The following is a 25,781-nucleotide window of genomic DNA, read 5'->3' as shown; positions in this document are numbered from 1 at the left end:
ACCTTGGAGTGCAGAGTATGAAAGACAGTAAGTGGATCTTGAGTTAATAATCTTCTGTCGAACCCTTAACATCAAGTTTTTCCCCTTTTTGTTCCCCCTTAAATAGTTTTAGGGTTATTTAACACTTTTTAATCTGTTGACATACATTTAGCATGAAAATTCATTCTTGACCTGTGAAATAGTACTGTGGTTTGACAAAAATATTCTTAACTCAAGGTTCAATTACTAGCTTTTTCCTGTGCTTTCAACAGCATTTCGCAGTCTTCATCAACAAATGAGTTTACTCACCTTCTATTCACTGATGAAGACCATGGAATACAGTTGAATGCTACGTAAAAAGCTAGTAGATTTGTTTTTTGTCTATCTTTAAGTATACAGTTTTCCCCTTTCCACTTAAAAGATTTTAAGGATTTTAAAATAATTTAATTCCACACTGTCTGACAGAATCATACACTGTAATATTCTGTATCAGCCTGTTCCAGCTCTTTATTGAAGCTATATCATGTTTGCATAAGTGAAATATTCAAACCCAAGACTCCATGTTTTTTATGGCTGCACCACACCATCAAATGTAAATTATTTAGATGTCTGTTAAATCATTTTACACACATTTTCCCCAAATTAAGTCTGACATATTTAGTTACTTTGGAAACTTTTGGATCTCCACTAGAATCTAAAATAAAGCTCTGTGGATCTGAGCAATGTGTGGCTGCACAGCATGAATTTATACTGACCAACCAAATGACCGATCCGAGAGCTTTAAGAGGTTAATCTGTTAATCTCTTTTAAATCCTGTGAATTTATGGAAGTGCAATACTAAATCACTGTTGCACCCTTTAACTTTTGGCTCACTTGTGAATTAGTTGTATTGTAAATTACATCAAACAAAACAACAAACATAGATGGTGTCTTGTCTTCATGTCATCCTGTTTGCACTACTATTTGTAGTATAATAAAAATGACTGTATGTTCATTTAATTAAAGATTGTAATTAATCCTATACTGCAGAAAAGCCAAGTCAGAGAGGAGATGCAGTTTCAAAGTGTGAAAAGGACCCAAACCCCTACAACTGGGCCCTTTAAATCATTCAAATTCTCATGAAATTCACATGAAATTGAAACATAAACACACACATTTCCTTCCTCTCCCAACCAAAGTGAAGGTGTTGTTCAAAGTATGACAGCTCATCAATTCAGACAATACTGTTATGCAATGTTCTCCCTAGCAGAGCTTTATTGTCAGAGCCATATGGCACCATCTACTCTTCTGCATTGAGACAGAATGTAGCGGGTCCCTAACTGAATGAGAAAAACCAGTATGAGAGAGCATCAATCACGCTTTAATTACTGTCTCTTCTTCCAATCTCCCTGGGTCCGTGTCTCCCTTACAGATCCGCAGTGTGCAGATCCTGCCGGTGGATTACGAGATAGAGTACATCTGCAGAGGAAACCGGGTGATCGTGGGACCCAAGGTCAGGAAGTGTTTACCCAACGGCACATGGACGGACATTACGCAGCACAGCAGATGTTGTAAGTCCTTTTTTGTTCTAATTCTGTTCCCCTTTCATCCTGTCCCTCTTCCTTTCCCTTATACTGTCACAAAGTTCTTTTTTTCCCCCCAAATCATCCTTGCGTATAATAACATGCCATATCTGGTTAATCAACAACACATTTTTTTTAAAGGTATGTTTTTGTGCATTTTTGCCTCTAATTGACAGCTGATAGTGGAGAAGCAGACAGGAAACAAGGGAGAGACAGAGGGGCATGACGTGCAACACTCTCTTAATCCCCAACAAATTAAAACCACAGTTACCGTGATAAAATCTCAGTTGTTTTGACAGCACTTCCCCTTCCCTGTTTACACTACACACGGAAGAAAGTGTGAAATACTGTGCAATCTTCACTCTCACTTTCCTAATGATTGAAGTTATTTTTACTCATTACAGTAGTAACATGTAAATCCACAGTAAGGTAAAGTAATGCAACCATAAGTGGAGCTTAAATGAAATCAATCCACAGTTATCATCTTGTTAATATTGACAAATGAATACCTATAAAATCTCTTAGTTCATTCTTGACATTGGGAACAGTATGTGTGGCCACTTATTAGCTTTTTTGGAGCTTTTAACCTCATCTCATGGTCTTCAACAGTGAACCAGCCAATCAATACATCAAACCTTTATTTGTATAGCACCTTTTACACAGGTTTGTGCAATTCATAGTGCTGCAAAGATGACTGACAAGCTGATAATAAGACAACATTAAAACAATTTGAGACTAATTCATATGAGAAATTAAAATGATAAAAATGTAGCGATAAAACCATTATAATAGATAAAAATAGAATAGAATAAAATAGACAGTGACAAATAAAATGGATACGAGGAGACATGAATGGAGTTGATTCGGGTGTGGACCTTTGAGATTGAGAGATTTCTGATCAGTAGTATCTAGTCAGCTTTTCTGTCTCTACATCCTGAGACGTGTGTTTGATTAAGGGCTGTAAATTAATAAATGTAAATGTGAAATGATCTGTAATACCCCCATAGAGGACAATTTGGGTTTGTATTGCTTTGGAGGGACTATATTTAGATTATGGTTAAAGAATAAAGGAGCTGATATGCACTATGTTCCATCCATTTGTTATATATTTTATTATGTTTATAATACTGAAGTTGTTGTACTGTTTCTACATGGTTAGAAACTGTGTGTTCTTGTTGGAAACTACAAACCAGCATTTTCTTAATGGACATATGAAGCCTGAATATAATTTCTACTCAGAGAAATAAGGCCAGCGATCCAATCAAATCCCTGTTTTACTCTGTTTTCTCTGTTTTTGTTCTTTTGGTTCACATTTAACATCAGTGGAATTTGTTTTTCCCAAGAGTGCATTCTCCAAAGCAGGATTTTTGTTTTCTCTGGCTTATGTAAGAGCGCAAGCTGCAATGTGCAGATTGGAGTTTTATTACGTGCTGGAAGGAAGATTCAACAAACTCGGCACAGCTAAACAGAAATATATTAATGAGCTCAGCCATTTTGTCAGGAAATAAAATGAGGAAGACAAATACTAAACCATATGGAGGCTGTAGCATTGCAAGCTAACATCACAAAGTGGGCCAATTTGGGAGTTGAAATGTAGCCTAATTTATTTATCACTAACACAGAATGTGTCTATATGAGTGTTGAGAGGCTTCTTAGAACAGTTGAGGTTACATTTTTAGGACTTGCTAACTTTATCAAATTTGTATTATATTGTGTCCACACTGTATTTAGGTTAAATCTATGTACAGGGCAATTTACAGATGTATCCACAGCCTAGTATCTGAACACAGCCCATTAACATATGCAAACATTTCTCAGAGGTAAAGCTGCTCAACAGACAGACGTAATCTCACAAGATGAATTACTTGAGACCTAAGCCTCAGACGTTGGTTTAGGTAAAACATTTTTCCCTTATTTTCATTTATATTCTGTTATGTTTTCTTAAACCTAATACTTGTTCAGACTTCATCTGTAAACTGCTGAAGAGGTCTATGTTTTTTGTGAAACGCATGTCAGCAGCAGCAGCAGCAATTACCAGAAGAGATGAATAACCTTGAAAAACAAGACGCTTTTTTGCTTACTGCAAGTCTTTGCTAACAGTGCTAACCTTTCATCTAACTTAAAGTATAATGACAAACACCTACAACACTAATAACATTTCCATAGAAATGATTCAATCCCAGACAGTTTAACAACCTTGGTCATGATAAAGGCTAACTAAAGCTAATTAGCTAATTAAATCATTTAATTTCAGTTTGTTAGCTGTTCATGAATGACTGCCATTGAGTCCAGCAATGAAAAAAGTATTACATCATGTGCCCAAGCCAAAGATTCGTCTGTTCTATTAGATGTTCTCTTAGATTAGATATACAACTCACTGACTCTGTGGATATACTATGATGGCTGAATAGGCCTGAATGACGCTACTTAAATAACACAGAACTTTTGAAATGCAGTTTTCCACGTATAATTTGACCATTTTGATTTTTCATTCGACAAAATTACATTGCAAAGTAGCTCATTACACAACTTCAGAATTAAATAACTAATTGCTTTTGGATTTTTTTCCTTGTTTGCTGGTTAAAGCTGCACTAATCAATATTTTGCATACACAATTGATTAAAGGATGATGTGTCCAATGAAAGGTGTCACTCTTGGGGACCACAACCACTTATAACCTGACTCTGCAGTTTTCCTCAGGTCTACAGAGTGTTTTAGTGTTTCACAGCTCATTGAAGGCATTAAAAAGGCATTTTTCATTTAATCTCGATTTTAAGGCCCGGAACCATTGCTCTCTTAGCGTCATTTTCAACCACGGAGGCAGATGTTTTCAGCAAAAAAGTGCAGATAAACCAACTATATGCTAGCACCAAATGGCAGACAGACAAAGTTAGTGAGCTGGTGAAAATATAGTGGAGTATTTATCAGTGAAAGAGCCAGATATTTCCCCCAGGAGCTAGTTGAGACCAGACCAGAGCTAAAAGGAGAGTGAAAATTGGACTTGTGTTCATCAAGTGGCCAGAGACATGGCTCCAAGTTAATGATAATGTTGCTCTGTGTCTGCTGGATGTGTAAATAGATCAAATAAATCTAATATAGATATAATCCAATAAGTATATAAAAATAGATCTAATAAATACGTAACTACTTTTCTCTAACTTTGTGCTCTTTCTGGTTCCCAGTGCTGCTGTGTCCACGGGTGTGGACATCGCTTGAGAATGGCCGGGTGACGGTGAAGCCCCCCGGGCCTCCAGTGGAAGGGACAGTGCTCCATTACAGCTGCCATGCTGGCTTCATCCTGGAGGGCAGAAACATCAGCCATTGCACTAAACTGGGCAAGTGGGATGCACCTAAACCCACCTGCCTCTGTGAGTATCTCAGCCAGTGTGACTAGAAGAGATTTGGCAGTACGTGTTCAGTTACAGAAAGATAACAAAAATAATTCTGTATGCTGGGATGCAACTTACTGGCGTGCAAATTCAGTAGGCTAAGCATGTAAAGTGACAACACAGATAGGAATAAAATACATTTATACTATCGTTGCAGCCAGTCTAAAACTAGTTAAAGGGGACATATTATGCTTTTTGTGGTTTTCTGTTATTTATATACGGTTTTGATGTCGGATATCTATGTTATACATGCTCAAAGTTCCAAAACCTAAGGTGAGCATCTCTAGAAATGCTCCATGTAAGACAAAAGCCCAGGTTTCATCCCGCCCTGAACGCTTTGTTTTTTTCTACCTTGTCGACGAGCTGATGTCAGATCGTTGCATATGCCCATAAATGGCCATCCGTTCCGTAGCCTTTGTCGCTAAGGTTTTTCCATGTGTTGTTCACGTTGTCCTCTCTCATATTTTGGATCAGATTCTGGCTTGAACATGTACGGAGCTGGCCAATCAGAACAGAGTGGGTTCCTTAGGAGGGGGGCCTTAAAAAGATAAAAGCCAAAACTGCCTGTTACAGCTGAGGGGCTGTATAAAGGGTTAAAATAAGATAAATTAGTAATTTTTGAACTGTAAATGCTGCAAAGATATTCCAGTAAAGCCCCAGATTAAAAATATAGAGCCTGAAGTGTGCATAATATGTCCCCTTTAAGCTAGCAAAGATACTTGGGTGCACAGTCAGTGTTGGCGAACATTCATCTCCAGAGTTTGACCACCATGGCATGAATATTTCTTATATAAATTCTTAATGTCCATCATAACAAGTAGTAGCAAACCAGTCTCTTGAAAGGTTAAGATGTTTCTTAAACTGATATAGGGAAGTTTACCACTGTGGAAAATATTTAAAATATATTTTTTAAGATTTCTTGTAAATTTTAGAGCTGAAGTGATTAGTTGATTAAGCGAATGAGAGAAAAATAATCAGACATTTCAGACACATTCACAGAGAAAATAATCTACTGATTAATCGATAATTTAAATCATTTTTAATTGCAGTCCTAGTAAGTTTATTTAAATCTCTAACTACTTCTTTTTGGCAGAAATGTGCATTGTAATCATATAAACATAACACATCCAGTGCCATTTCATCACATAGATATGACTCACTTAGCTTTTGCAGTCTGCCTCACAAAAATGGGAACATAAGGCTTTAAAGATGACAGATAATTACAAGCACCTGCTCTCCCAATGGTGAAGCAGGGTTGCTAGGCAATAAATGATCCAACCAATCGGAGTGTAATCCACAGAGGATAGTCTGTACCATTGGCACAGGCAGGTAAAATGAATGATGTCCCACATTAAACCATACACATAAATACTGAATAAATACTGAATTAATATTATATGAAAGTGTCAGTGGTTCGTGATAGGAATGACACCCAAGAGAGTGTTCTCAGTTACAACAGTTGGCATGTCTATGTCTGAAAAGGATTTGTTCAAATTAGAGCAAATAAACAAGTATTCGGGGAAAAAAGCATAGATGAAACAAAGAACTGCAAGAAATGAGATTGCCAACTGGTTATCAGAGGGGTTGGCATGGCAACCAATAAAGTTGCTATGGGAATGGTAGTATTAAAAAAGGATGAAAGAGGAATTATCAGCACAGTTGGAATGGGCATCTGAAAGTAGGCTGTAGACTCCTTAAAAAAATCGGATGTATAAATGCTCTATAGTGTGTAAATACTGTTTAAATCTTCTATGATGTCACTATTAGATTTTCTGTAACACTTACAGTATTTATATGTATGAGATTTTATAGTTTTTTTTCTGTGATATTTAAATATGCCTGTAAAACATCATGAGATTACATAATACCTACCACAGTTAGGGACCTCCTGCCAGGCATCACTGCTCAGCATAAACCCACATTTAGTGCATTTCACACTAGTGTTATGTCACTGCCATCTAGTGGGCAGAAATCACTTGAATTTTGAGCTTTACTGCACCAAATCTTGGCAAATTGTAGTTTATAAAGGTGATTAATTTCATTTAAAAAACAACAGATTTTTTCAGTAACGCAGAAATTTCCTGGAAATTTTCAGAGTAATTTGCAGCTATTTAACATTTCATTTTTAGGACATTTTACATAGAGGGTGGTGCAATTTGGTACAAATGACAAGGAATATCATATATTTGGGTTCATGCGTAGTTGTTAATTTGCAAAGATTCTTCATAAATTAGACTCTTGACAGTACAGTACAATACTACTAAATTACATAACCCTTGCAAAGAAGTACTACTAGAAATACTACTTTTAGGAAATCATTGAGAAAACCTAATATACTAATATATATCGTTTGACACAAGTATTTTCTGTCAGTTAAAGAATCTAATCTAATTTATTAGGAATTTTTGCAAATTAACAACTATGTATGATCTTTTTTCTGTTTTTTTCTCGTAATGTGTACCAAATTGCACCATCCTCTCTTTGAAATGTCCTAAAAATGAACCGTTAAATACCTGCAAACGGAAAATTCCCAGGAAATTTGTATAAAATTAAAGGACCTGTAATATAAATCATTACCATTTTTTCCCATCAAATTTGTCTTTTTAAATGCTGATGCAGAATGATCCATTGCTTCTATTTATTTGTTCTTTTCCCAGTTGAATTAAATTTCTAATCAACTGCTTTTCCTTCTTTTTGCCTGCCACAGATGACAGAAACTACACAGGTAGGACTTTTTCATTCTTATTATCATTACCTGACTATAAGGATGCAGTAACCAAATCCTGCTGCACCTCTATACAGCACTGAGCTGTAATGTGTGTTGTAACCATAAGAGGGCAGCAGTGATCTTTGAGAAAATGGCCAAACTCAGGCGTGTCCCCATTTTGGAGGAGTAATAGCTGTACCCATTGACAGGTAGTTGCTCTTTAACTGAAGGTTGATGGTTCAAATCCCCACAGCAGCTGGGACAGTCTAACTCAGGGGAAAAGGAAACTTCGTCTATGAACAGATGGTCCAATTAAAGATTTCTCTGCTGTGAGACACACGATTACAGTTAAACTCAGCATGTGGGGAAACAGTATTAAAGAAATTAGTTTTCATATCTAATATTGGAAAACACACATATTACAAGGCTGACAGGATTTCCCCCTTACCAGCTCATTACATGAAGAACATTATTTTTCTGCCCCTGAGTATTTAGCAAATCCTTTTTTTTTTGTGCATCAAATTACTGAAAGAGAAGATTAGGACTATTTAATTTGCTCATAAGCATAATTAGTGAGGTAGCATTTTAAACTCAACCCATCCTAACTATCCCTTTATGTGTTTTGTTAATTTTAATTCCAAAGTTTTAATGAAAATTCTGTATTCCTATTAGTTTGTTGCTAATCGTTTTTGCTATGCTCCTGCCCTATATGAGGATGGAGGGATTCTGACAGAAGGAGAGGGTTAATAAGCATAAAAAGAATAGCTGCGGGTTTGTCATCATGCAGGTGTAAATTTAGTGAGGTGTTGAATATTCTGTCTACTCACCCCAGTCCTACATAGTGCTCTATTACCAGCAGTAGAACACTGGCTCTGTTGCTGTCAGTGTATTAGTGTGTGAGTTTGCAGCAGGTCATTGCTGAAAACGAACTAATGTGCTTAGTCAGCCCTCCCCAGAAAACTAAAGGGTCAAAACATCTACTAGTAAAGCTGTTTTTCATCTGATCCCTGGCAAGGATGATGAATACACTTGTTACCATTTTCAGGATGGTTCACCCTCTTGCAAAGTTATGTCACCATATTAGGAATTGGCCAGATATTGAATCATACGTTTGCTACGATTCTTCAAAGGCTCAAAACACAGCACGGTTCCTCTAATGAATTAGGCATAGACGTGTGCTGGCCTTTCATAAGTCAAACACTCCTGTCCACGCATACACATACTGCTCATACACACATATATGTATATGCGCACATGTTAGGCAACGCTAAACCCCAATAAATTATTTTATTCAAGTAATCCCATAAGTTGCTGATAAAAACTTTCCAAATGTCACGGACAGACTTGACAAACACATAATTAACAAAACAGCGGAGAACACTGTTTCCTCAAATAGAAATTTCCATCTACTGTCTCAATACTGACCTCCTTCTGGCTCTGCTCTCTCTCTCTCCACTCCATGTGCCATCACCACCCACTTACTGCCTCCTCAGCGGGAGAAAGGTTAATACCCTGCTCCTGTCTGTGTCTGCTTTACCCTGTGTGTGTGTGTGTGTGTGTGTGTGTGTGTGTGTGTGTGTGTGTGTGTCGGTGTGTCGGTGTCGGTGTATGCACAACATATATGCAAGCTGCAGTAGAGGATTGCATCACTTTTCTCTGTTTTCTCCAATTACAGTGTAACAAAACCAGGTACGCAGTGAATACAAACAAATCAGAAAAATAATCAGAACATAACTAGCTAAAACTGTTTCCATCCAAACTCTGGTTCCACATGCCAAATGCAAAAAAATCCATATTATAAATGAGTCATGCCATTTCTGTTTATCTCTGGTCAACAGACTGTAGACATTAAAGCGTTGCATTATATAATATTTTTCTTATCTTTCTTTCCGAAACCAACAACACATAAATCTGTCTGTGGAATACATTCGTTCATACTGCAGATGTAAATCTTTAAAAAACGATCACAAACATATTCATATATTTCTTTTTTGATAATTTCATAAAGACATTGTGGTTTGTAACAAACTTGTACTCAAACAGAAGTAAATAGTGCATTTGTTGGAGACTATTTTTAGCCGCAGATTAATGTACATTTGGCGCTCTAGTTAGTATTTACAGCAGTATGACATGTGTATGTGGGAGACTCAAAGTAAATGACCATGTTCATCATAATTAAATAACATGGAGGCTCACTGACATGTCTTTAATCGGTCTTAGGCAACATTGGATGTTGTATCTTGGGATTTGTTGACAGTAAGAAAAATATACTTAATATTGCCAGTCTTACACTTAAAAAGACAGATTGTATCAGTAAAATTTGAGGATTATATCAAAACACAGCCAGACAAACTTTAAGTACTTAGGGTGCCTCTAAAGTTTAAGATAGAAATATTGATATATAATATATTAAGAATATTTACTTCATGTTTCAGTGTTTCAATTTGAATTTGATTTTCTTGCGGCAATAATGGATTTTTAAATAGCAGATTATATTTTATAATAGCTATATACATACAAATGCACAATTGGTTACGAAATGATGTGCAATGTCATGCACTTGAGGCAGGGTTTTGTTTTTTTGTTTTTTACAGTTGATCAATGAACTTATATTCTTAATACACTCCCCTCCACCCTGATACTCAACATGATGTATTATTCTAGTATCTGAGGTGCTGCAGAGTATTGAAAATAAGGTGGTGTGTAGTGTGCTGCCACTAGATGAATTATGTAATGATGATACTGCATCACAGTTGGAGCTTTTTACTGCATGATGAACTATATATATATTTTTAGCATACTGGCCAACATTTATGCTCCCATAAATTTGTTGTCATTCCGATAATACTGGCCCTGTCATGTATAAATACGGCTTGAGTTTTCATGTTCTTCATCTGACGCGACAAGCAAAGTTAAACAAACATAAAGAATGGATTTTGAAATACTCTTTTCACCAAAAAGTCTGATCTTTGCACAAAGAGACTGGATATGACTTGTACTGTCAGTAAACCTTACGTCTACAAAATATCAGCGTCTCCAGAATTGTAATTTATTTTACACACTATATTCGGTCCGAGCATTTTCACAATGTTATGATTTGCTCCCTGTATAAAATGACGACATAATCTGGAGACTGTGTTAAAAAGGAAACATTCAAATTGGTATTTCCACACTGACGCATTTGCCAGGAGGAAAACTGGCCATTATCCTGAAGGATGCCCAGCGTGTAAGCCGCAGACACGCAAATACACAGCAGAAGACCCTCATTAAACTGGCTCAGCAACATGTTACAACACTCATGTGTCCATCGCATCTTTTCCAGGCTGTGCCACAGCTAATGTCTTCACTGAAAGGGCCATTTGCCTCCATGTGGGTTGTTAACACTGCAGTGCCCGATGTTGTTGCGCCTTGCCTACGTTGGCTGCAGGCTTATGGAGTGAAACAGCAAGTAAAGTTCACAGCTGAATAATTGATGGTGCGTTGGATGGGTCACAGGGTGACAGTGAGGATGAGGAGGTGGAAGTGGAAGGCAAATGCCAGCAGATGATCACTACGCTCACCTCAGCCTGTGAGGGCTTGTTAGCAGCTGGATCTGAATAGCTCTCTGCTACATGGATATCCAGATAATGAGATTTGGGTAATGAACCAGGGTTATGTAATAGTCATATTCCATCGCCTAACTACAGAGGGTTTTTAATTTAGACTCCTTCTCAATTGCTGCAATAAGTAATTTTCAAAAGGGAACTTTAATACTGACAATACATTGCAATTAGAGCACTTACACGTGCTTACACAAAACATGAGCATGAAATTAAAAAAAAAAAAAGTGTAGTCAATAGTCCTAATTGGCTGCATTTGAAATGGCAGAAAGTATTGTCAGCACTGTGATGACTGCCTGTCTTTTTCTCAGATAATGAGCTGTTAAACCTTTAGTTATGGCATCCCTCAAAGAATTCATCGATACTTTGTGATGCAGGCAGATCTATCCATAAAAAACTCATAATTCTGCCTCAACTACAAATGCTCAAAGGCCTGATTCTGTATGTTCAGCTATACATAAAGTATACATGCATATCTCCACATGTTTTGTCAGAAGTGGATGGTCACATGTCATCGTTTGTTAGAGATACAGACCGAGAGTGCGCTGGACGTGAGCAGAGGGTTCAAACAGCAGGTTTGCAGGGAATCCAGTCTCTCGCTTATCACCGTCTCCACTTTTCTCGGATGGAGATGAAGGCAAATAAAATCATCTGTGATTGATGCAGCCTGCCAGATTTTTTGCTGACTTCTCAAAGCAGCGCCTGTAACATTTTATAGACTTGGCCATGGAGGGGAGGTAGAGATGAATGGCCAATGTATTAGAAGAGGAGTTGAACACTGTGCATTTGTGATAGCCCAGTAAGCACTGAGTTGAGTGGCAGGTCAAACAACGTGAAGGCCACATTTTTGGTTAAAACTGAGCTACATCGAAATTTGAAAGTTTCTCAGATGTCAAGATTACATGTAACTGTTGTTGCAGCATTTATTTACCATAACTTAACTTTATCATCCTAAGAGTGGATTCAGTGTTTTTGCACTACTGTTCCTTAGAGCTGCAAGTAACAATCATTATCAATTAATTTACAGATTGTTGTCATGATGAACTGATTAATCATTTGGTGTATAAAATGTCAGAAAATAGTGAAAAATAGTTTCCCAGAGCCCAAAGTGTCTTGAAATTGTTTGTTCTGTCTGACTAACAGTCCTTAGCCGAAAGACATTCAATTTACGATCTTAGTGAACCAAGAAAAACAGCAAATATTCACATTTGAATTCCAATGATCTGTTGACCCTTATGCTAACAAAAAATAACAAAATAATTAATCACTTGTCAAAAAAGTTGTCTCTTGATTGAGTAATTAATTACTTTACAAATCATTTCAGCTCTACTGTTACTGCACATTTACTACTGCTGCTACATTTGGCTCATTGCCTTCTGTATTTCTGCTTACTGTAGCCTGTATTCAACTTTTATTTTACTATACTACTACTATGCTACTACTAACTATAATATATATATATATATATATATATATATACTACATACTTGTTGTTTACACTACCTAACATAGCTAGCCATATCATCACTGCATTCACACAAATTTTCACACATTATTTGTGCAATGCTATATGTTAATAATACACGTTTTTCTTTTTTTTAGATTATTTTTTGGCATTTTCAACACATCCACATAATTCAACTATCGCATTTAATTTGACAGCTGGAGGTGTAGACAGGAAACGCGTAGAGAGAGAGGTATGACATGCAACAAAGGTCCACAGGTAGAATCAAACCAAGGTTAAGTGCGTTAACTTAAAGGTTAATGTTGCAGTTATGTGGTAAGCTTCTTAGCTTAGCTTGTTAATTCATGCTTTTATATCGTTCTGTCTTGACTATTGTAACTCCCTTTTCACCTGCCTCAGCAAAACATCCCTGGACAGGTGGTCCAAAATGCTGCTGCTAAACTCTTAACCAGGTCCTCCAAAAGGTCTCATGCGACACGGATTCTGATTGCTTTTCACTGGCTCACCGTCAAACTCTGAATCCAATTCAAAGTTCTTGTGATCAGTTTTACAGCTCTACATGGTCAGGCAACTGCCTACATTAGAGAGCTTCTGCAGTTTTATGTCACCAGCAGGTCTCTAAGGTCTTCTGATCAGGGTTTGCTGGTTGTTAATAGAACTAGGCTTAAAACTAGAGGAGACTGTGCTTTTGAGGTTGTGGCTCCTAAACTTTGTAACTCTCCCCAATTGGATTTAAGATCTATGGACACTGCAGACACCTTTAAAAAGCAACTTAAGACCCATTTGTTCAGACTTTCCTTTGTGTAATTTTTCTATTTTCTATTTATTCAGTTTTTTATTGTGTTTTATGTCTGTATATGAAAGGTTCTATACAAATAAAGTTACTTACTTACTAGGCTACCGGAGGGCCCCATCCTTATCTGTATTATGCTTCTCTGTCGGTTACATTAAACTGCAATTCAGTTTACTGGCAGTTACTGTCAAGTCAATTTTTATTTACAGTACCAGTCACGAGTTTAGACACACTTTCTCGTTCAAGCCAATAGAAAGTTGTGTCCAAACTTTTTTACTGGTACTATATATTGTATAGCCTAATATCACAAATCACAAATTTGCCCCAGGAGGCTTTACTTTGCATTTACATTTACATTTTGTTTGGCAGACACTTTTATTCAAAGTGACTAACAGGCGAGGCAAGACAATCAAGCGTTGGAGGACAGTAAATCAAAAAGAGCCGTGGTACAAATTCTCAAGTAGCTGACCAGGTACAAGTGCAATGAAAAAGAGAGCTAGACAGAAGTTTTTTTTGTGTGTTTTTAAAAAAAAAAATAAAGTAAGAAATGACTAAGTAGACAAGGAATATCATAAACAACAAGAAAGTAGAGAGCAGAGAGAGTGAACAGAGAGTGAACAGAGCAGAGATTTCAGGCAATTTTCTGTACAGAACACAAAATCCTGTATCTTTAGATGCTCAATTTGGATAAGAAAAAATCCTCCCCCCCAAAAAAACCATTAATGGGAAAAAATGGAAGAAACCACACTGTGTGCAATGACAATAAACTAGAATCTAATCTAATCTTACTAGAGATGAAACCAGAGACAACAACAGAAAATTTATCAGCCACTATTTTGACAATCAGTTACTCATTTAAGTCAGTTTTCAAGCAGTCAGTTTTCCCTAGTTTGAGGTTCTCGCTCGTGAGGCTTTAGTGCTTTACTCTGTCTTATGTGATAGTACACAGACTGAATGACTTTGGAGTTTGGGTTGTTTATCTGACAAAACAAACAATGTCACCTTGCGCTTCAGGAAATAATAATGGGCCTTTTCATTGTTTTCTGACAATTTATAGACGGAACGATTAATTGGAAAAATAATTGGCAGATTAAACGATAATGAAAAAAATAATCAGCTACAGTCTCAAATCCAGCAACACGTTGAAATGTCATCATTGATATTATTTGAAGCATTATGTTAATTAGTTAGGCTTTATGTAATCAGGGAGTCTCAGTGAGATCAACATCTCTTTTACAAAAGACCTGAGATCAAATTGCATGCGTACAACATCAAAACAAGACAGCAATACATTCACATAAAGCATTCATCACAAACACATACGCACTAATTAAAATTGCCAGAAATATTATTAAAAACATCAGCAAGTAGAATTTTAAAGGCTCTCAGAGGGATGAGTGTCTCTACCTCCAGTTTGTTTTGTAGTTCATATAAAGTGCATAATAGCTCAGAGGAACTTTTAAAGCTAACCTGTGATCTGGTGTCATCGTGTCAATATCCCGGAAACTTAGATTTTTTTTTCTTTTAAGAATTTAGCCCAGTTTTAAATGTCAAGATGTACGGCTGAGCTCTAATTGAATTAGTCACTTGAATTGTGACAACATATGATCATATCATGTTAAGCTTTTTAAAAAAATGATCTTGTCTAAATGACTTAAGAGCAAATCTTATTTGAACCAATCGAACAAGATATTGATTGCTTTGAACATCTGTTTGATTGTTTTATGTCATTATGTATATCATGATGTACAGTATATCACTCTCAAAACATTAGTCCTAACATTAATATTGTGGTATTGATTTTAACCATATCGAACATTCCTTCCCTGACCTGCAAATGACCATATTCTCTCTTACTTCGGACTCTGAGTTTATTAAATTGCCCTTCAACCCTTGGGACTTCAATCTTTAGCCACTTGCACAGATGCATTGATTAGAAATTGAGCTGCAGGGAGTGATGGGAACAAGAAGCCAAATGCAAATAAGAAAATGTGACAAAATAAGGTTGTGTGGGACTTTTGTAGAATGGATGTACCGTTTAAGTTAAGCTCAGCGTGTAACTCATTAGAAAATCTTTGAGGAGATTTTGCCGAGAGCCCCCTCCCAACCACTACTCTCTCTCTCTCTCTCTCTCTCTCTCTCTCGCTGTCTCTCTCTCCCTCGCTCTCTCTCTCTCTCCCTCCCTCCCTCCCCCCCATCTCTCTCTCTCTCTCTTACGGCATACATTTCAGACTTGTCCTGGCTCACTCTCTCTTCTCTCTCACACACACTCAGCCAGCCGGTGCTGCAGTGGATCAGACGCAGAGCTCTGGCGCGCCTGCTTTTCCGCGGCAAATCGTTCATCTGTTGGAATACGGCAGCGTTAAAAGGGGGAGATGTAGCCTGCTATTTCCTCTGCTTCAACCCTCAGTTCACTACAATCGTGTTTTGTTTTGTTTTTTAGCCGCAGCTCCCAATCCACACTCCACATTTGACCCGGTTACGTTTTCTGCGCGGACTCCAGTGTTTAATCCGCGCGTCCTTTATGCGTAAAAGTCGTGAGTAAGGGACGCGGTGTCCAATATTCATGATTGATTGCGAGCACAAAGCGGTGGTTCAATTTAGTCTAGCCAAATGGGCAGAATTGTAACGAATTGGACTGCAGGACTGAGGTTCGCTTGAAACTTGACTGATGAGAGACTCGGTGTCCTCACATGATCGCTACGAGTTTTGCAAAGTAGCTAAAGGCTGACTGAACTGTGTTTGACTTTGTCCCGAAAATATCCAGTATGCCATGTATAATTAACAATGCATTATGCAAAATTATACGCCGACTAAATTATTTACTTGATTCGTTTAACATTTGCAATTACAAGTAAATAGTTGGCTTACACAATATCTGCAAAGCTCAACGTAAAATACAAACTCACCCCTGCTTTCTTTTTTTTTCACTCAGCCGGACACGTGTTGAGTAAATTTCAACCAGTCGCAAAATTCATTTCAGAATTCGCACATAAAAATAAATTTGTTTGGCTTGGCTCCGCTGCAGCACCTGGAGCAACTTGCTCCGGTTCAGCTCACCTTGAACCATGCCGGTGATTTGCAGAAGTCCTCGGCGGGTAATCCGGGCATCTCTCATCTTCCTTCTTCTCCTCTGGCTACGGCCGTCCGCAGGCAAGAAGAAGCTGTACATCGGAGCGCTGTTCCCCATGAGCGGAGGCTGGCCGGGCGGTCAGGCGTGTATGCCCTCCGCTCAGATGGCCCTGGACCTTGTGAACAACAGGAGCGACATCCTGCCTGACTACGAGCTGGAGCTCATCCACTACGACAGCATGGTGAGTGCATGTGGAGGAGCGTCAGAGGAGGTGCGCGCTTAAGTGATGTGTGGTGTCAGTCAGTGAGGGATCTGATGATCTGCCTCTCAAATTAGCATGAGGAGTAACTGACTCTAGTGTGCTGAATATGATTTGTCATCATTGTCATGTTAGATTTTGACGTTTCCTCTAACAATCAATAATGTTTTCTTGACTTTTAGAGCTTATTGTTTCCCAAGGTTGGCAGGTTGCAAGGCTATATATGAAAATTGACTAAGAGTTTGCTCCCCCCCCCCCCAACTCACACATCTCAAAGAAGAGCTTTTATAAGTGCTCACCCCACTGATAACTAACCCTCACAGTCCTCACTCTGCTTAGGCAAAGGGGGCTTCCATGCCATGAGCAGAGCTGCTCTGTGGTAAATGAACAAACACACCACCTGCTTGTTGCTCATCAATCATTAATCATGGTGGTATTTTAAAATGTCAGCATTATCAACCACTATAAATCCAATATCCCCCCACCCACTGGTTCCATTTCCCCTCACTGCCCCAGTTTACCACCTACAACACTGACACAGACTTTAATCAAAAAGCACATTATTTATCATAGTGAATAATCTTTCTATTTCTGCCTCGTTGCTGCGGGTCCTAATTCTTATTCTGGAAGTTTTTTTTTTGGGAGAAGCAGAGACATGTGAAAGCAATTAGCTACTAGATATCCCTTCTGTCTCCTCTCTTGAGGGTCGTTATCAATCACGCTGCAGGACAGACGCCTGCAGGACAGATGCCTGGAGAGTGGCCGGGGCACCAAACAGTTAACTGTGGGGGACTGGTTAGAAATTTGCTACAAGCTTTATTCTGATTGGTGTACAGGGCTCTGCATTGGAATCCTGTTAAACAGAATAGCGGAGAGAGAGAGAGAGAGAGAGAGTGTGTGTGTGTGCGTGCGGGAGAGAGAGAGAGAGAGAGAAAGAGAGAGAGTTGGCATGGCAACACAGTTACTCTTGAAGCAAACCACAGAAACAAATAAGGTTTCAAAATATATGTGCAAATTCATACGGTGGATGTATGCAGAGCTGATAGTACAGTGCATGCTTATTATGCGTACACCTTGTTCTTTACAATCAAATGCTAAACAGATCAAATATGTGTATGTGTTCGTGTGTATGTGTATATGTGTGTGTGTGTGTGTGTGTGTGTGTATGTGTGCGTGTGTGTGTGTGCATGTGTGTGTGCATCCGCTGATTACAAGTGTAGTGGAGCAGGCAGCTGCAGATGTAGCTGCCATAAACATAAAGATAAAGCAATTCCATGAACAGATTTCATAGGGATTGGAAAACATCACTCCTCGTGCTTGAGGAATCGCTGGCGCCTCCGGCTCGAGAAATAGATGCAGATCCTTTGAATAGAACAGCTCAAAGAGGCTGGTATGACATTGTCTGAGAGACGCTGGTTAATTCCTTGAATTAAGTCAAGGGGGGAATTTATTGCTCCTGCTGTGGGTACAGTGTGTTTGAAATGAGATTTTTACCTTCTGATTGCAAACGTTTTTCACCTGGCTGGAATAGTAATGAAGATCTTACCCTCTGAGAGGAAGAAAAAGCAATTATAAGAAAGGGGATTAATTAGCTATGATATTTACATCTGGTTATTACGACTAACTCCACATTCTTGTTTGGTCAAAGAGCACATCTCCATCTTGTGAGCACAGCTCTTTGTTTAACTATGAGATTAAGACAAGGGCGTAACTGGTCCTTTGTTTGCTTGCATCTCAAGATCAAGGCTGGAGAAGTGTAATTATGCAGCAGACTCCCTTGACCTGAATTTGTTATCATGATGTTTGTTTGTTATCATGAAGTTTAACAACAATATTGAACGTATAAGACATGTATTTAAGTTTGACTCAGGTTTGGCAAACAGGTGCCTAAACACACACACCAGTCTGTGACCATTAGGGTTGTGGAGTATCAAGCGATGTCCTCAGCTTGTTCAACATCATACAATATTCATGAAGCTCAACACTTAATCCCAGCCTGTCCTTTTAATGGATGCAGAGACCCTGTGGTAGCAGAACGGCTTGTTTCCCTGGCTATTCTGGCGACAGCATCAGACTATTTACAGCCTTCTGAGATCTACACACAAACACACACACACACACACACCGACAGACACATACACACACACATACAGTATGTGCAGACACACACTCTGCACGCAGGCCGTTGCCATGGATATATCAAAGCCGAGACTGCCAACTTTGATCAATTATTAACAGTGATGGAGTGAGACAGTGGAGATACAGAGAAATGGTGAAACAAGGTGCTTCCCTCACTTCCGCCCTTTATTTTAATTGGCAGCCGTGACACAATTTCCCATCCTCTGTGGCATAACCAGTATTCATCACTGGTCCTCACGCATGTCCACTGGCACACAATCCTTGAGTGGGGTGCCAGACGTAATTATGAGGAAATTAGGAGATGTAGCAGCGCATGCTTGGAGATTCAATACATAGGCTCTCCCCCAGGCCCTTATCTTATCTCCTCTTCACACTCTTTTTATATTATTCAATCTGGAGCGTAATTAGAGAGTGTATTATGACAAGCCAGTGTCTTCTGCAGTTCTTCCCAGCCCAGGGAACCTTCAGTTTCTTTCAAATGTTCTCGCAGGCTGGGTTTGACTGATTGGAAGGGCTACATAGGCATGTTAACATTGACACTGATATTGGCTCAGGGAATTTCAGAACCAAGGACAGCGACAGAAGTGGGGGAGTTATGTGTGTGTGTATGCAGCTGTGTGAGTGCACTTCTATGGCTGTGTACACACATTCGCACTGGTTGAGTGTATGTGTGTGTGTGTGTGTGTGTACGTGAATGTGTATGGCATCGGGGGCCGTCAATCCAGGCGCTCTCATGAGCCATGGAGGGGTAGAAATGAAAGTGGAAATGGTGATGACCCCAGAGGGTTGTAGAGAAAGACCTCCAAGAATAGCAGATACCTCAGCCTTTATTGCATACCTGCCAACACCCCTGTTTTCGCTTTTTTTTCTTTCATAAGGGAGACTGTGTGCTTCTTCACCTCTTACTGCACTGTGTTCCCATTTTGTTACTGTTCAACCAAAGGTTTCATTTCTTATACTCACAGAAACACTTAAATGATTGAAAGGTTCAGCTACAGAGTCTGATTCCGTTTTGCAATTGTATTCAAGAATAGAGCCCTTTATTTGATACCTTTACAGCCTGTTAACCTTTGTATATTAAGATAAAGGTGCAATGAGCATGAAATAAGTTGCTGGTAGGGGTAAAACAACTGAATTTATTTCTTGACAGACCAAAGTCAAGCCCAGACTGTTTTCACAACAGTATATGCAAACAGTATTTAAGCTTATTTATTTATTTTTTTTGTGGCCTGCTCCATTATTGTCAAATTTTATGCATTTCATTCAGAGATCTAAAGGACCCTTATTTTATGCGGGATGATTAAGGCCTTTTATAGCTTTTTCAACGGATGGGCATTGGTTTACCACCCAATAAAAATGTTTTTCTCACTAATGCATGCCATTATTTTTTCCCAGCAAAGATTCAGCCATAATTCACCTTTTTTATTGAGGCTCTGCACTACTACTACCACTTACTGTCAATGTATTTAAACTTTGCATTCTACACTGTTGACAGACTTGTTCCTTGTTAAAGGGGACACATAATGCTTTCTGTGATTTTTCTGTTATTTTTATACTGTTATGATGTCTGATGTCTATATTAAATATGGTCAAAGGTCTAAAACTTGAGATGAATGTATGTTAAAATGCTCCCAGGACATCAACAGCCAGGGCTTCAGCCTACTCTGAACACTTCATATGCAATGTTACTTCAACTTCCTCCTCCTAATGACGTCAGTTTGTTTTGTAGCCTTTGTTGCTAAGGCACACAAAACACAGTTGTTCACTCGCATATTTTGGACTGGATTCAGACTCACACATGTACCGATGTATTTGAGAAGTTTCCATTTCAAGTAAAGAAGAAGTAAGAGATGTGAAATCCTACTGCTGTCAATTTTTTTTACATAGCCTCCAGAGCCGCTGGAAGTCAGCCGAGACGCTAACCAATCAAAACAGAATGGGCTCATTGGAAGGGAGGCTTAAAGAGACTAAAGCTATCAGACAGAGGCTGAACTGAGGGGCTGCATAAAGGGCCAGTATAAGACAAATAAGGAGGTTTTATTTAACTGTAAATTATGCAAAGATATTTCAGTATAGTCCCAGAATAAAAATATAGACCTGGAAATGTGCATGATATGTCCCCTTTAATTAATCATGTAATCAATCTAAATATAATCTAAGATATATTTGTCTCACAAGATAATATGTATAAACATGATTTTGCCTACATTGAGGGATAATACTGTAGACCTTTGTCTTTGTTTAGATACTTCAATAACCTCTAAAAGGTCAGGATCTGCACTTTTTCATTATTTTTTAATTTCTACATGTTATGAGTGGCGAGTAACTCAGACAATTTATGAAAATAAGCTGTTATTAAAACCTGCAGTGTCGGATGGTAATGATGAATTGATTAAATAATTCAAAGATAATCAGCGTAGGCGATGAATTACGGCTCATCAGAGTTTTGTTAAAACACTGTAACACCACAAAGCTAACGAGCTTCTTCTCAGCATGCAGCCAACCCACAGCCAGAGTGACAGAGAACACAAACAACCTTCGGGAAAGACAGTGTTTAAAAAGGTCTGTGCGTCAATCTGCATCTCCCTCACACCAAGATGACTATATGTTGTTCCAGCAATTAGTTTTATGAGGAATAGGCAACCATGTACCATGGACGCCCAATAGGCTACAGTTTTGTTCACCGGCTGAACGTTGCAGCATCCAAAAACACCAGAGAGGAGGAAAAGATCTGTGATCAGATTGATTCCAAGGAAAGCCTGCAGCCTCTTGGCCCCGCATTGCACAAGGTTGCATATTCCTATATGACATCAATATTGTGAAGCTGCTTTCCCAGTCAGTGTTAATGCTATTAAACCAGTGCATTGAAGACGGTCAGCAGTGCATGGAGACAGAACAGTAGAACAGACTCAGTGAGTAATTTTACAGACATGCACTCCATAACTCTAACTGGGTACAAGTAATCAGCTTAGGGCAATATTTTGATATCAACAAGTAACAGGATTTTTGTACAGGTTTATTTTGTTGTCCCTCAGCATTGTTATGCTTTTATTAGTCAACAGCAGTTGTCAACAACCTTTCCCAAGCAAAAATCCTGTTTCAAGTTCAAATAGCTAAGATCTACCATTCAGAAATATTAGCCCAGAGACACTCTCGCCTTGCATGTACACGTATTATTTGAACACCTCTCTCGGCTCTTTTTTTTTTTAAAGTAGTGCATTTAATCACAAACATTACTATTATGACTACTTTCATGTTTTGCCAAGGGGAAATGAAGACATAACATGAAATGAAACACTCTCATCACCCCCAAAACCAACCCAGGAGACATGTCTTCAAATGAGAAAGACTGACAAATAAAAAATTCAGCTGATCTCAGACAACAGTTAAATAATTCAGCTGGGACACTCGCACTATGCTATGCTATGCTTTGGGAGGTTGCTTTCCCGTTAATGCGTTAATGCTATTAGCCCAGTGGATTTAAGACAGTCAGCAATGTATGGAACCTTTAGACAGACAATCTTTTGCCTATAATTGATAGTATGTACCTGGTCTTCGGCCAATGGGAATAATTAGATATGGTCAGTGGAGAGATGACAGAAAATGAGCTGGACTCCAACCAAGTATATTGCAGCTCATCGTTGGTGTTGGTTGATGGTAAAAGGTTAAAAGTTGTTAGATTTGTCATTAGTGTGTATCACTATAAGATGAGAACTTTTCACTTTGGTTAAACTTTCAAAACATTCATAGAAACTTCTCAAACCACTCCTGCAGCATAATCTAATTTTTGCACTGTTCATCTGAGCAAAACAATTATTTTTGCTAAAACAAGGCTAAATACACTGAACTGACATTTTTTTTGTAGCTTACAAGGTGCCAGTGACCAACGTAAACAAATGTGGAGTTGAAATTAATTATTGACCATAGGAACAAATAACTGCTAAAATATTCTGAACTCAAAGTTTGCCTACTTGTTTTCAGCCATATAACATGGCTGATATAACTTGCTCAGGTGTCAGCTAGTAAGTCAACCTTGAATTTAGAATATTTTATTGCAGGACATCCAGGTGGCCCAGGTGTTGACACGGCAACCATGAACCACAATGTCCCTGGGTCGCATCTGGCCATCTCTGTCTCCCTTCATTTCCTGTCATTATCTACTGTCTCTACCCAAAACAAGTAAAAAATGCTTGAAAAACTACTTTGATGGAAAAACAAACTTCAAGCTGACCAAAGATGATTTTCTTAGTGAAGGAAGAAAGTGCTATCTTTTAATAGCTGCCTTCAAATAAGTAAAAAAGCACCTGTTGTGTACGTTGTTTGTGTTATAGCGGTCTGCAGCAGCAACGCACGCTGACATTGCTAACTTCGGTGATAAATATATGCTTTCCTTGTAGTTGAAAGTAACTTAACACAGCAGCCCTGATACAGCTCTGGGAGAACATTCTTATCAACTGAAATGCCTCAAGTTCATCTTGAAACCCCGCAAAGATCAACAGGTTAATTGCGATTGATGGTTTGGTCACCTTAATGACATGCACAGTTTAAAAAAACATGCCTTGAAGGTCTTATATGGCCCAATGAATCAAAGAGAAGTCTTCCTTTTAAGTTGAAATTCGTACTTTGATAGGCACCAATAAAGAAAACCATATCTATGAGAGGATGTCAACAGTCAGACTTCTCCTTTAATATGGTTCAGACTGACTTATCTAAGGTCACGTAGACATCCTGACTTTTTCTGTGGTGACATGACACCACTATAATTCCACCCAATCTAGAGTTAATGGAAAACACATCAATCAATGAGAAGCCCTGCTATTCCATATATTCCTGGGTCTTGAGTGGTGATTACCACTTCAGAAAAATCACAGGGCTGTCTCAAAGAGAAAATTCTGCCGTTGAGACAAACACCCCAATTAGGAGCCATATTGATCTTCACTGTCATCGGCCATGGTACGATTGTTTATGACACTTGTCGGGAGTGTATTTTTTTTTAATCTGCATGTGTGTTTGTTTTTGCAAGCTGTTTCTCCTCTTCCGTGCTGAATCATTAGACGTGTCAGGCCAGTTTATTTGTGACTCATGAGTGGTGCAGCGGTGACGGCCTGTCGGTAGTCTGACTGACACAGCAGTGATGGATCATTCCAGCCACACTGTCGCCACCTAGACATGCTGTAAATGACTTTATTGGAGGGTTGTAATGACTTGTGATAGCTGCTGTTGTGGTCGTCAGGCTCACTTTTGTTTGCCCGTCTCTCTGTTCTTATGTCTTGATCTGCGGACAGCGTCTTGTGTTTTGATGTTACACACTGCCTGTGTGGACGTGAACTCTTAGCGGATGATATTTTTCTTTTTCTTCCCCCAGCTTGTTTTTTCTCTACACATTTGCATCTACTTGTTTGCTGCTCCCTGCTACTTTTGTGCCATTTTCCGTCTCTTTGTCTTGACCTTGTCTATTTTGTTCTTTCCATTTCTCTTACTTGTCCCTTTCTTTCTCCCACGTGTCTTTTCTCTTCACATTTGCATTGGCCTTTTTGTCACTCCCTGCTACTTCTTTGTCATTTTACTTAACTTTATCTACTCTCTTCTGTTTTCTTCTTTCTGTTTCTGTTTACGGTCACCCCCATCTCCCACACTCCATTACTCATGTCTCTTCTTTTTCTTCAACCTCTGTTCTCTTTTTCTTTCAATCTGTCTCCCTCACCCATATCTCTCCCCATCTTCCTTCGTCTGACTCCTCCATGTCCGCCTCTCTCCCTTTCTCTTTCTCTCGATTGCCTCAAGTCATTTCTGTTCCTTAATATTGATCCACCCATCCATCTGTTTATCCTTCCAACCATTTAACACTTTGTCATTTTGTCCTTCCAGTGTGACCCAGGAGAGGCCACCAAGTTGCTGTATGACCTTCTCTACACTGAGCCCATCAAGATCGTCCTGATGCCCGGCTGCAGCGGCGTCTCCACACTGGTTGCTGAGGCTGCTCGCATGTGGAACCTCATAGTGGTAGGTGTCTTTGACTGATTTTACATTCTCCACTTCCCAGCCATTTAAACCCAACTGGACTGCTCCATAAATGTGGCCAAATAATGCATCAGCTTGTACTGTTTTGAAAGGACCAGGGTGTAAGATTTAGTGGCATCTAGCAGTGAGGTTGCAGTTTGCAAACGATCGAATACCGCCCCCTCTCCTCCCAACCTACAGTGGCCGCAAAACTTGTGAAAAACACGAAAGACCCTTTCTAGCGCCGGTGCTTGGTTTGTCCATTCTGGGCCACTGTAGAAACATTGCGGTGCAACATGGTGGGCTCCATGGATCTGTAGATATACAGGGCTCATTCTAAGGTATCGAAAACTTCAGTTGATTATACACTGATTAAAACATACTTATGACTATTAAATTTAATTTCTGCCAAGTCTATGCCACTAAATTGTACACACTGCACCTTTAAAGGGTCAGTTCACCGTGATTGTAAAAAGAAAATCTGTATTTTCTCACTCACTTTGTGTGGTATCTAGCTAAGTGGATAATTTTGGTTTTATGGTTTCCGGGTTTGGCATATCCACCTCTAGAATTTTGTTTTTGGGACTCACAGCATTGTTAAATGGCATTTAAAGGCCATGTTCATGTGCAATTTTCAATCTGTTGTCAGATTTGTCTTCATCATGTCAGGCCATCAGTGCTTTAACTTAATATTAAGGTTTTCCTTTTCCTTGGTCTATTCACCTCATTTAAATGCAGAGTTGAGTAGAACAGGGCAGGAAATGAGAGAGGAGCAGAGCAACTTGGACATGAGAGAGGAGAAGGAGAGGAGAGCAG

General features: G+C 38.8%; 1 protein-coding gene across 3 annotated transcripts in view; it reads left to right on the top strand.

Moving 5' to 3' along the window:
- The window catches only part of gabbr1a (gamma-aminobutyric acid (GABA) B receptor, 1a), a 72,345-nt gene that overhangs the window by 3,886 nt on the left and 42,678 nt on the right, over nucleotides 1-25,781 (top strand). For 2 of the 3 annotated variants that reach the window (XM_042423923.1, XM_042423922.1), the window contains exons 4-8: nucleotides 1,391-1,529; nucleotides 4,724-4,909; nucleotides 7,638-7,655; nucleotides 16,648-16,808; nucleotides 24,834-24,968. In XM_042423923.1, coding sequence (XP_042279857.1) covers nucleotides 1,391-1,529; nucleotides 4,724-4,909; nucleotides 7,638-7,655; nucleotides 16,648-16,808; nucleotides 24,834-24,968 — 639 coding nt within the window. Of the gene's footprint in view, nucleotides 1-1,390; nucleotides 1,530-4,723; nucleotides 4,910-7,637; nucleotides 7,656-15,741; nucleotides 16,809-24,833; nucleotides 24,969-25,781 lie in introns of those variants that run through there. The other variant, XM_042423924.1, reaches the window with a different exon arrangement.

Source organism: Thunnus maccoyii, chromosome 10 (genome assembly GCF_910596095.1).
Source record: "Thunnus maccoyii chromosome 10, fThuMac1.1, whole genome shotgun sequence".
Lineage (NCBI taxonomy): Eukaryota > Metazoa > Chordata > Actinopteri > Scombriformes > Scombridae > Thunnus > Thunnus maccoyii.
The sequence above is the reverse complement of the archived record's forward strand: the minus strand, read 5'-3'. Positions and strand labels throughout refer to the sequence as shown.